Source organism: Ictalurus furcatus, chromosome 19, assembly GCF_023375685.1.
Source record: "Ictalurus furcatus strain D&B chromosome 19, Billie_1.0, whole genome shotgun sequence".
Classification (NCBI taxonomy): domain Eukaryota; kingdom Metazoa; phylum Chordata; class Actinopteri; order Siluriformes; family Ictaluridae; genus Ictalurus; species Ictalurus furcatus.
Window position 1 is genome coordinate 6,163,762 of NC_071273.1, and position 13,628 is coordinate 6,177,389.

General features: G+C 43.3%; 1 protein-coding gene across 1 annotated transcript in view; it reads right to left on the reverse strand.

Moving 5' to 3' along the window:
• LOC128623031 (zinc finger protein 850-like) overlaps positions 1-13,628 on the reverse strand; it is a 207,434-nt gene that overhangs the window by 180,536 nt on the left and 13,270 nt on the right. Inside the window, 3 exon segments of the mRNA XM_053649876.1 lie at positions 1,373-1,379; positions 10,389-10,483; positions 10,485-11,387. Of these exon segments, the coding sequence (XP_053505851.1) occupies positions 1,373-1,379; positions 10,389-10,483; positions 10,485-11,387 (1,005 nt within the window).

Genomic DNA, 13,628 nt, shown 5'->3' on the forward strand with positions numbered 1-13,628 from the left:
TGACATAAAAAAAAACAACCAATGTTTGTTTTTCCCCTCAGTGATGAGTAGCAACCAGCTCCAGCTGTGACTGTCCTGAAGGGCCTGAAGGGCTTCTTACATGTTAATCAAACACTTAATCTAAAGTTCTCCTTGTACACACACCCTCACTCCATACATGCATATACACTAATTCAAGCATCACACACACACACACACCATACGTGCATCTACACGTATACAACACTCACACATACACACACACTCCCCACGTGCACATACACTTATAGAACCCTCATACACACACACACACACACACACACAAATGCACATACACACTCCATACGCGTATCTACACTTATACAACACAAACACACTCCATATGTGCATATACATTGAAACAACACTCACACACACACAGTCCATATGTGCATCTACACTTATACAGCACTTATACATACACACACACACTCACTCCATACGTGCATATACACTAATTCAAACATCACATACATACACTCCATACGTGCATATACACTTATACAACAGTCATACATACATACACACACAAATGCACACACATGCAGACACACGCTCCATACATGCATCTACACTTAAACAACACAAACACACTCCATATGTGTATATACACTGAAACAACACTCACACACACACACTCCATACGTGCATATACATTTATACAACACTCACACACACACACACACACACACACACACACTCACTACGTGCATTTACACTTATACTACACTCACACATAAACACACACACTCACTCCATATGTGCATATACACTAATTCAAACATCACACACACACACACTCCATACGTGCATCTACACGTATTCAACACTCACACATTCACACACACTCCATACGCGCATCTACACTTATACAACACAAACACACTCCATGTGTGCATATACACTGAAACAACACTCACACACACACTCCATATGTACATATACATTTATGTAACACTCACACACACTCCATACGTGCATCTACACGTATACAACACTCACACATACATACACACACTCACTCCATACGTACATATACACTAATTCAAACATTACACACACGCACACACACACTCCATATGTGCATATACACAATTTGGACATTTTCACTTAGGGGTGTACTCACTTTTGTTGCCAGCGGTTTAGACATTAATGGCTGTGTGTTGAGTTATTTTGAGGGGACAGCCAATTTACACTGTTATACAAGCTGTACACTCACTACTTTACCTTGTAGCAAAGTGTCATTTCTTCAGTGTTGTCACATTAAAAGATACAATCAAATATTTATAAAAATGTGAGGGGTGTACTCACTTTTGTGAGATACTGTACATGCATGTACAACACACACACACACAACATACCTGCATACACACATATACAACACTCACACACACACACACTATTTTCTCACTGTGTTTTCTGATCTGTCAATTTCTTTTCTGATCTGTTATTCTGTTTTCTGATTTGGATTTTGGAGCTTGTGTCGCAACTCCTCCTTCCGCTATGGAAAGGCAAAAGGGAAAAGAGAGAGAGAAAAACACACACATACACACACACACACACACACACACACACACACACACACAAGAATAATAGTAATAATTCCTCTCTGACTCCGAGGAGCCAGAAGGATGTGCTAAAAACTGAGAGCGGCATATAAAGAGCTGCTTGAAGTGATTACTAAGGCTGGATTAGCCTTTTTCTCCCCAGTGAAAGTAAATCCCTCACACTGAAGAAAACTCCCCTTTCTTCCAGAAGTGCATGAGAAAATATCAGGCTTCTGGGGGAAAACCGTATTTATAATCCCACAATGTTGGATTATTCGGCCATTGTGGGGAATGAACGGCATGGCTATTTAGCTATGCTGAAGGTGGAGGAGGCGCTTGCGAGCTACCTCTCTCCATCGACGGCAGGTAATTTAGGGGGCCCGGCTTTGCCATCCAAGTCACCGTGTAAGGCCACTGTGGCATTGGTGGGCAAGACCTACGCAGTAGTAGTCTTGCATTTGGGTCACTGCAGACAGTGCCAGTGTTGCAGGCCTACCAAGCAGACCTGCTGAGTGAGCTCGACATATGGCAGCATTCAGCCAGTTCCTTCCCTTTTGTGAAAAGTTCAAGTTCCTTCCCTTTTGTGCAAGCACTAGGGTGAGGCAGACACAGAAGGTGAATATGGCAGCCCGCCAATCCCCGCAGACAGCCAGGGGAACCGGGCGGCCACAGTCGCGGCCTGCTACTAGGCCTGATCTGAGAATGGTCATGAAGGCCAAGCAGACAAAGAAGAGCGGTCCTGAGGGGCCGTGGAGGGACGTATCAGGGGACATGAGGTTGTTAGGGCAGTTATCCCCCAGTGCTACTGTAGGGCCTCCCCTAGCCAAGGCTGTCCCAAGTTTTCAGTGTTCTCTGGTCACCGAGCTGTCACAGGGCATCGGAAATCTGATGCTATCCCTCCAATAGAATGTGGAATAGTTAACGTCACTAAAAGACCGTCTGGCAGCATGGAAACTACTGCCAAATGTGTCTCCATGGGTTCTGTCTACCGTAGAAAAGGGTTGTCTGGTCCAGTTTAGAGCGCAACCCCCACGGTTCAGAGGTGTGCTCACCTCAGTAGTCAGCACAGACCAGAGCCTGATGTTAGCACAAGAAGTAAGATCCCTCTTGGACAAAGGGGCCATAGAACATGTACCCGTTCTCTGAGGGAGGATTTTACAGCCATTATTTCCTGGTCCGCAAAAAAAAGAGGAGTATGCGGTCAATTTTAGATCTGCATCATCTGAACTGTACTCTTCGGAAATACAGGTTCAAGATGCTGACACCCAAACTTATCGTTCCACACATTCAGTTTGAGGACTGGTTTGTGACAATAGATCTAAAAGGTGCCTATTTCCACATAGAAATATCACTAGCTTTATCCCCTCACACCTTCACGAAGTGCATGGATGTCATTCTGGCTCCATTGTGACTCCAGGACATCCGTGTACTAAACTACCTGGATGACTGGTTAATTCTAGCACGATCCAGTGAACTGACGGTTCAACACTGAGATGTTGTTCTCACCCACATGAAGAGTTTTGGGCTCAGGTTGAACCTCAGAAAAGTATCATGATTGAGCAAGATATAAAGCTGGATCTTGGCATCCCCTCCAGTCTCTATGGGAGATTATTGGAGCTTATGGGTAGCCAACATCATACTATTGAGCCTATTGCACAGGAGACCATTTCAGTGGTGGCTGAGAAGTTGGGGGTTTCATCCAAAGATGAAACCTGTGAGAGTAATCAGTGTCACGTGGTGATGCCTACGTGCTCTGAGAATTTGAGTGTCCCTGGTTTCTAGCCTTGAGTCACACTCTAGGTATGTCTCCTTAGCACAAGGCGGTAATGACAGACACCTCCCTCACGGGCTGGAGCGCGGTCTTAGACAGCTGTCCAGCTCACGGTCTCTGGAGTGGCCCTCATCTGGAGCAACATATAAATTGCCTAGAAATGTGGGCCATATTTCTAGCACTGAAATTCCTTCTTCCTCAATTGAGAGGTCACCATGTGTTTACAGACAACACCGCGGTGGTCTCATATATTGACCACGAGGGAGGATTATGTCCACGCCCCTCTTCAAGCAGGCACAACTAATTCTTCTCTGGGCAGAGGGAAAGTTTTGTCAATGAGTGCAATGTACATTCTGGGCAACTGGAATGTGGGGGCAGACATCCTGTTGAGGCAGGGGCTGAGGCCCAGGGATTGGTGGCTCCATCCACAAGTGGTGGAGTCCATATGGCGGAGGTTTGGCCAAGCGGGACTGCATGTGTTCGCCTCCGAGGAGACAACACACTGCGGTTCGCCCTCACTCCTCCCGCACAATTAGGGCTGGACACCATGTACGCTTTTCCCCTGATCGCTCTGCTCCCACAAGTTCTAGTGAGAGTTCGCCAAGACAGTCTATGACTCTTGCTAGTAGCACCTTATTGGGCAGCTCGAATATGGCTCTCAGAGATAATATCCCTGCTAGATGGCACTCCTTGGGAGATTCCCATCCGCAGGGATACACTGTAGACCCAGTGAACTGCGCAGTAGCTACAGTCTTGGAGTTCTTACAAGAACATTTCTCAGCGGGGTGGGCACCCTGCAGCAGCACACATATCCTGTAAGGATACCCCATTAGACAAAGCCTTCAAGGAGGCTCAAAGTGAAATGAGCCCTTATGCCCAGAGGCGTAGCGAGACCGCACGCCTCATAAGCGATAGAGATTGCTTCTACTATCCAATTAGATATGTGTTGCTTTGACACAGCATCACCTCTACTATCGCCACCAAAGCAGACCAGCAGCTCCTCTGACTTATGACACTGGCCGGAGCAGTGGACATAAGTACAGAGAGCCCTTACTGGACACAGAAGGTGCATTCTCTCTTGTTCCGGTGTGAGGAACAGAGGAGGGCAGAAAGCCTGCAACACCACAGGCTGGGCAGCAGATGTAGGCACTTTAGGAATATAATCCGGCCTAGGATACAGGAAGGCCTTGGCTAATCCAGGGGTAAAGTTAAGGCAGGAAGGGGCAGCTGAGAGAGCTTGTAGACCTCCTACTCGCTTGAGAGATGTCAGAGCCAGCAGAAGAGCTACCTTTACAGTCAGAAGCTTCTCAGAGGCTGACTCTAAGGGCTCAAATGGGGCACTTGACAGACCTTCCAGGACCATAGAAGGTCCCAGGAAGGTATGCGAGGCCTGCAGATGGGCCTCAGCCGCCTGACACCATGCATAATCCTCGAAGTTATAGAATGTTGCCCCACAAAGGCTCCATCAACAGGGGGTGGCTGGCCGATATTGCGGCCACGTAAACCCTGATTGTAGAAGGAGCCCATGCAGCTGAGAAACGTCCTTGTAAGAACTCCAAGACTGTAGACATTGAGCAGTTCACTGGGTCTAGCTGGCATTCCTCACACCACAAGACAAAAAGCCACCACTTGAGCGCATACAATTTCCTTGTGGCTGGTGCTCTAGCGTTCAACATAGTCAGGGTGATAAATCAGCCCTCCGGCTTGAGACAATAGATCCCTGTGGATGGGAATCTCCCAAGGAGTGCCGTCGAGCAGGGATATTATCTCTGAGAACCATATTCGAGCTGGCCAATAAGATGTTACTAGAAATTGTGGGAGCAGAGCGATCGTAGAAAAAGCGTACAGATATGACCTCGGCCACATGTGCACCATGGCGTCCAGCCCTAAACGTGCAGAAGGAGTGAGGGCGTACCACAGCGGGCAGTGTTTTGTCTCCTCGGAGGCGAACACATCCACTCCCGCTTGGCCAAACCGCTGCCATAGGACTCCACCACTTCTGGATGGAGCCACCAATCACTGAGAATCAGCCCCTGCCTCAACAGGATGCCTGCCCCCACATTCCAGTTGCCTGCCTGAACAGTGGGCGTGGACATAATCCTCCCTGGTGGTCAATATATGAGACCACCGCTGTGTTGTCTGTAAACACATGGTGACCTCTCAATTGAGGGAGAAAGAATTTCAGGGCTAGAAATATGGCCCACATTTCTAGGCAAATTCCAGATGAGGGCCACTCCATAGAGCGAGAGATGGACAGCTGTCTAAGACCGCGCTCCAGCCCGTGAGGGAGGTGTCTGTCATTACCATCTTGAGCTAAGGAGACACCCCTAGAGTGTGACCCAAGGCTAGAAACCGGGCACACTTCAAATTCTCAGAGCACGTAGGCATCGCTGCGTGTGTATGTATGAGTGAGTGTTTTATAAGTTTATAATATGTACGTATAGAGTGTGGGTGTGTGCGTTGTGTGAGTGTTGTATAAGTGTATATGCACGTAGGGCGTGTGTGTTTATGTGTCAGTGGTGTATACGTGTAGATGCATATATGGATTGTGTGTATGTGTGTATGTTTGTCTGAGTGTTATATAAGTGTATATACACATAGGGAGTGTGTGTGTATGTGTATGTGTGAGTGTTGTATAAGTGTATATGCACGTATGGAGTGTGTATGTGTGCCTGTGTGTGTGTCTATGTTTGAGTGTGTGTGTGTGCTTGTGTGTCTGTCTATGTTTGAGTGTGTGTGTGTCTGTGTTTGTGTGTCTGTGTGTATGTGTGAGTGTAGAATAACTGTAGATACACATATGGAGTGTGTGTGTGAGTGTTGTATAAGTGTATATGCACACAAGGAGTGTGTGTGTGTATGTGTGAGTGTTGTTTAAGTGTATATGCACGTATGGAGTGTTTGTGTGTTTGTGTGTTGTATAAGTGTATATGCACGTATAGAGTGTGGGTGAGTGTGTTGTGTAAGTGTATATGCATGTATATAGAGTGTGTGTTTGTATGTGAGTGTTGAATGTTAAAATAAGTGTGTGCACTTGTGTGTGTGTGTTCTATAAGTGTATATGCACGTATGGAGTGTGTGTCTACGTTGTATAAATGTATATGCACGTATGGATTGTGTGTATGTGTGTGTGTGTGTTTGTCTGAGTGTTGTATAAGTGTATATCCATGAATAGAGTGCGAGTGTGTGTGTGTGTGTTATATAAGTGTATATGCACGTATGGAGTGTGTGTGAGTGTGTTGTCTAAGTGTATATGCACTTAGACAACACAATCACACACACACACACACACACTCGCACTCTATTCGTGCGAGTGTGTGTGTGTGAGTGTGTTGTCTAAGTGTATATGCATGAATAGAGTGCGAGTGTGTGTGTGTGTGAGTGTTGTATAAGTGCATATGCACGTATGGAGTGTGTGTGTGTGTGCTTGTGTGCCTGTCTATGTTTGAGTGTGTGTGTGTGCTTGTCTGTGTGTATGTGTGAATGTTGTATAAGTGTATATGCATGTATATGTGTGTGCTTGTGTGTGTCTATGCTTGAGTGTGTGTGTGTGTGTGTGTGTGCGTGTTTATGTTTGAGTTTGTGTCCGTGTGTGTGTATGTGTGAATGTAGTATAAGTAGATACACATATAGAGTGTGTGTGTGTTATATAAATGTATATGCACGTATGAAGTGTGTGTGTGTATATGAGTGAGTGTTTTATAAGTGTATATGCACGTATAGAGTGTGGGTGTGTGTGATGTGTAAGTGTATATGCACGTAAGGAGTGTGTGTGTGTCTTGTATAAGTGTATATGCACATATAGCGTGTGTGTGCGCTTGTGTGTGTGTGTTACATAAGTGTATGTGCATGAATTTAGTGTGTGTGAGTGATGTATAGTTGTATGTGCATGTATGGAGTGTGTGTGTGTGTGTGTGTCTGTTGTATAAGTGTATATGTACGCATGGAGTGTGTGTGTGTGTGTGTGTGTGTGTTGTATAAGTGTATATGCACATATGGAGTGTGTGTGTGTGTGTGTGTGTGTGTTGATATTCCCACAGCCAACAGAGAATTTTATCAAAACATTCAATAATATATTAATCAGCTTTTAAAAAGGTTTAGTTTGTAAGGTTACTAAAACAAAATTCAGCAAAGTTCTGAAATAATGTAATCACAAATTCTAACATTAAAGAAGTTTTAGTTTTTGAAGCGCTGTAGGAACATTTATAAACATTTCTCTAAACACACAGAATTATGCTATCTGATCTAAAATGGGGCTCACGGTGGCTTAGTGGTTAGCACATTCGCCTCACACCTCCAGGTGTGTGCAGAGTTTGCATGTTCTCCCCGTGCTGCGGGGGTTTCCTCCGGGTACTCCGGTTTCCTCCCCCAGTCCAAAGACGTGCATGGTAGGCTGACTGGCGTGTCTAAAGTGTCCGTAGTGTATGAATGGGTGTGTGAGTGTGTATGTGATTGTGCCCTGCGATGGACTGGCACCCTGTCCAGGGTGTACCCCGCCTTGTGCCCCATGCTCCCTGGGATAGGCTGCAGGTTCCCCCGCGACCCTGAAAAGGAGTAAGCGGTAGAAGATGGATGGATGGATGGATCTAAAATGGTGATCTGGATGATCCTGTTTTTTATTAAACAGGATTACTCTAGTGTGTTATAGGCTAATTTCAGGCAGGATGAAAATTATTAAAGGTGTAACACCATGCACTTATAATTTCTAGCTGTTTCATTAGCTAACGCTTACTGAATATGTGCTATACACTTATTAAATCTGTACAATTGTGCAGAACTGCTGTATTGTAATAAAGTAAAACAATATTGTTAACTTTACTGTAAATAGTCCATCTATCTATCTATCTATCTATCTATTTATCTATCTATCTGTCTGTGTGATTGGGAGTGTTTTACTCAGAGTGATGAGATGTAGAAGTGCAGATGGGTGTGATTGTTGTTTGGTGAGTACATCACTGTCAGTCTGTGTGACACTGTGTGACACTGACTCCATCCACATCAGACATCAAGCCTGGATCCAGCAAAGAAACATCTGCTGCAGAGAGCTGGGTCTGTACTGGGTCTAAATACAAACCAGAACCTAAACATCACCCTGCAGTCAGCAGTCTCTATTACACACACACTCGTTACTTCTGCTACACTTCACACCATCACAAGTTTCTAGCTCTGATCCTGCTGGAGCTCTTTTTTACACAGAAAATCAAACTTTGGTGAAACGCACTCTGCTCATGAGGGACTCATGAAAAACTGTACTAAAGTCAAACATGGGTTATATAAAAATGGAGAGAGCTCTACTCACAACCCAAAATTAACCAGCTGCCACCACCTTAATTGATCTTTACTGTAAACACGTTCCTATGAACTGATATGTGTTGGTTTGATTGTCTACCAATTTGAAATAGTTAGGTTAAGGGTTAGGGTTAGGGTTAGGATCCAGCAAATTCTGGATCTGCTTCAATCCAGAATGACAGCATCAAATTAAGGACGAAAAATGTGACATTCCAATAAATTACTGTATTCATATACATTATTATTTGTTATATTAATGATATATTAAAACAACATTATTATTATTATTATTATTATTATTATTATTATTATTAGGGGCCAGGGAGGTACAGAGACTTCCTCAGGGGCTCAAATGTGAAAATAATTTTTTTTATATAAAAAGCCTATATCACCAAAGAGCTAATTTTACTACTTTACTAACTTTAGTTTACCTACATATTCTTATTATCCTGGCAGACATTGTAAACAGACTGTGTATGGTCAAAATATTGAATTTTTTTGTAAAAACATAACTTTTGAAAACATTGTCCAAAATTAGTTGTTTTGGTGGCATTACATATGAGGACAATGCACAATGATAAACAACAAGCACTAATTCTAAAGGTCCTGGGTTCGATTCCAGTGTGGTGCAAGTTCTTAAGTTTTTATGTGAGTGTCAAAACAAAGCATCTGAAGATTCATAAATGTCTCTAACATTTCACATTTTTAAAAGAAACTATACAACTATGATAAAACCATTTATGATTTGCATTATGGAGAATATTCGTTGATTAATAAGGAAAGTATAAACGTGGTGGATTATTAAACATGTGATTTACTAAAGTGAAGGGGTCATCAATCCCAGACCCCTGGTTATGTACTCTGTCAATGCTCCATTCACTGTATATCCACGACTGTGAAAGTGATCCTGCAATAAAAATTCTAAGACTTGCAGGTGATACAAACATTTTCTTACTTCTTAAAGGAACATATATGCAACAAAAACCCATTCACTGATCTTACTGTGTAACTGTGTTATCCTGGTCAGGGTTGCAGTAAATCTGAAAACTATATCAGGAACACTAGGCTCAAGGGACCATGGATCGGATGCCGATCCACCAGAGGATGTTCAAAAATATGGGTGTGGTCGACAGGCATCCCATACTTTTGGCCATAGTGTAGTTAGCTATAATTAAATGGACGTTGCAAAGATGGAGCAACTTGGACAAGTATCTCTTCAAATTGCCTGTAAACACAACCATCTTCTGTTGACTTGGACAGGTGTGCAGTTCGAGTATGTATGTGAGTACGAGTATGAGTAGTATGCATAACATTTTAAAAAGCTAATTCTAGCTCACATTTAAAAATCATTTCAAATGAAACGTGTTATGTTAAAGGGAGAATCAGAGTTTTGTGTCTCACTCAGAGGTCTGGATTGGTCGATTAAAGTGGGCATTCCCACTAGTTAAATATGTGTATTCCATGCTTGGTATTGAAGTGTTTGGGGAAAAACAGGAAAACAACATAAAATAATTAATTTTGCTAAAATCCAGAGCGTAAACAATAAAATCCCATGCAACAGAATACTACAGTCCATAACAAATAATATAATTATAGTTTAATGCCTGAATGTCACTTTACCTCCCTTTAAAAAATGAAAATATAAAACATGTATCTAAATTTGACAAATTCACATGGCTAACTCTGATGGCTTTATGTTAGAGCACTTGTGTGTCATTAATGAACTTGAATGAGTATAGCTCCACGCGCATTGTCTGCAGAGGTACGGCTTCTGTCCTGTATGACTCTGCTGGTGGCTGTGGAAGGCCCTCTGGTAACGAAAACTTCTCCCACGCTGTCCACAGTGATACGGCTTCTCAATCTGTGTGAATGCGCTCATGTTGTTGGAGATGACTCTGACGAGTAAAACTCTTCCCACACTGTCCACAGTGATACGGCTTCTCTCCTGTGTGAATGCGCTCATGTCGTTGGAGAGTACTCTGAACAGTAAAACACTTCCCACACTGTCCACAGTAATATGGCTTCTCTCCTGTGTGAACGCGCTCATGCTGCTGGAGATGACTCTGAACAGTAAAACTCTTCCCACACTGTCCACAGCGATACGGCTTCTCTCCTGTGTGGATACGCTCATGTCGTTGGAGATTACTTTGATAAGTAAAACTCTTCCCACACTGTCCACAGTGATACGGCTTCTCCCCTGTGTGGATACGCTGGTGTCGTTGGAGATCACATAGTTGGGTAAAACTCTTCCCACACTGTCCACAGTGATACGGCTTCTCCCCTGTGTGGATGCGCTCATGTCGTTGGAGATCACATAGTTGGGTAAAACTCTTCCCACACTGTCCACAGTGATACGGCTTCTCCCCTGTGTGGATACGCTCATGTTGTTGGAGATTACTCTGAACAGTAAAACTCTTCCCACACTGTCCACAGTGATACGGCTTCTCTCCTGTGTGAATGCGCTCATGCTGTCGGAGATTACTCTGAACAGTAAAACTCTTCCCACACTGTCCACAGTGATACGGCTTCTCTCCTGTGTGAATGCGATCATGCTGTTGGAGACTACTCTGACGAGTAAAACTCTTTCCACACTGTCCACAGTAATATGGCTTCTTCCCTGTGTGGATGCGCTCATGCTGTTGGAGAGTACTCTGAACAGTAAAACTCTTCCCACACTGGGAACAGTCAAATGGCTTCTCTCCTGTGTGGATGCGCTTGTGACGACTTTTAGCAAAACTCGTCCCACAATCTGAGCAGTGGTACATCTGGAAAACACAATAACATTATTCAAGTTGCTTAAATAATTTTAGATTTTGTCCCCATGTGTTTATGGAATTGTTATTGGAAATGTGTCCTACAATACTGTAATACAGTTTGACCACCCAATCACCCACCTTTAATAGCTGTAATTTAAGATTTGTAATTTTAGATTTGTAACGTTGCGATTTGTAACCATTTGCACATCTGGAAAGGCACCATCAATGCTGAAAGGTATATATAGGTTTTAGAGCAACATATGCTTCCATCCAGATGCCGTCTTTACTTCTGAGGGACTCTGCCTCAATAAGATACCCTTTTTATACCCAATTGTAACCCAGGGGTAAAACTTAGATATAAATGAATAAATAAATAAATAAGTCCTGAGTGACTATTAGTATCATCCAATACCATCTCAGGGTGCTGTTAGGACATCAGCCTGTAAGATTGAGAGTTGGTACATTCCAGCCAATGGGATGGCTGAGCCCGCCATTCAGCTAGCGAGGGAGATAGGAAGAGACTCAGTAGTAACTGAGGCATCGTAGCGGTATGTTGATTCTGCTGTTACGGGTGTAAATTACCAACAGTGTAAAGTGCCACGAGAGAGCCTAAGTTGGAAGGCATGCTAGAGTAATGTGCCGTTCTCTTGCACTGGTGAGTTTATATGCATCAACTTATATGTGACATCCGCCATTTTAGATTATTAACCTCGGTATAAACGGCGCTAGCCACCGCGCCTCATGTATAAACGGTGCTAGCCGCCGCGCCTCGTATTGCTGTATGCTAGCTGTGAGCTGTAAACTAACGGCTAAGGTGCCTTATCTTTGTTTTTTAATTGTATTTTTTGTCAAATGTTAAATTGAGTGTACTAACTGTTACGACTTGAGGCCTAGTAACTGTTGAAACACTGATGTTAGTGAATATTAGCGGATAGCTAGTTTTCATGCCCTACATTCACACAGTTAAATTATTAAGTGTATTATGAATGTGGTTACTGAGTTATTGATATTAACTCAAGTTATGCTGACCATGTTAATAGTCAGCTGTTAAGTGATTTTATGTGACCTATCTCATGTAGGTCAGGTTTTAATGGTGAGTTCAGATGTTGATTGACCGCGGATACGGTGGAGTCCGACCCGTCGGTGAAGATTCTGGATAACCTCGGAGAAACTGTTCCAGTAATGGATGGCGAGCCAACCCCACTCGACCTAGAGCCTGATTGCAGCTAGGAGGTTGCAATTTCAGCACACTGCGCCGAGAGTTTTGATTTATTTTCCCTTGGCCCAAGGGATCAGGTAGAACTGTGTGCACATTGACACTTGTTTCCTTTGGAGGACACTCAGACTGCACTGACTCGGTACTTGGTAAACCGAGGAACTGTGAACTCTGTCTCACCAAGATTCAAGTTTAGTTAAGTTAGTAGTTTGATGTGATCTGATTTGAGTACCACATTGTTTGAAGGATGTTGGGTTAAATTAATAATTGTGTAGTGCACATATATTGTGTTCTTCTGATAATTATTTAGTGTGTAAGTTTGGGATTCCAATTTTTTATTTATTTCATTTATTTTATTTCCTTACTGTTATATTTGTTCCTATTGGTTATTTTCTATAATATACGAAATTAACTTTATTTGTGTGTCTGGCGTATTATTTCACTGTCATCATCCGACTCGTGGCTCCAGTGAGTGAATCTAGTCTTTTGATCTGGCCCAATACCGACCATCTACGTATCTCGACTACTCATTACGGTCATCACACGCTGTAATACCCCAATAAGTGACCCGCCTTCGACGAGCGGGTTACATAGTAAATTGTGGTGAGCCAGTCAGGAGCCAATAAGACATTGGATTACGACTGTGGAACGCCATACCTTGTGTCTTTTGATAGTTTTCCACATAACTTTCCACTGTTGCTGCATTATGGAGATAGTGGATAGGTTAGGTGTTACGGTGCCCACTGCGGTAATAGTGAGTGGGTTATCTGGGTTAGATAAAGAGGAGTCTATTATTAACAATCTAAAACAGTACGGTTCCATCGCTAGGTCTTTAACAGTAGACGATAATATCTCTGAATTTCATAAGAGCCTCATAGTAGAGTAAACCTCGGGGATAGCCCTACAAACTCTAGGACCTCTGTGCCCATATGTTCATACTCTATCTGATGATCCAGAGTCTAAGTGTTGTGTACAGACATTAGCTGATATCTATGCACAGAACGTAGGGGCCAATGCCACTGATCATTAGTTAA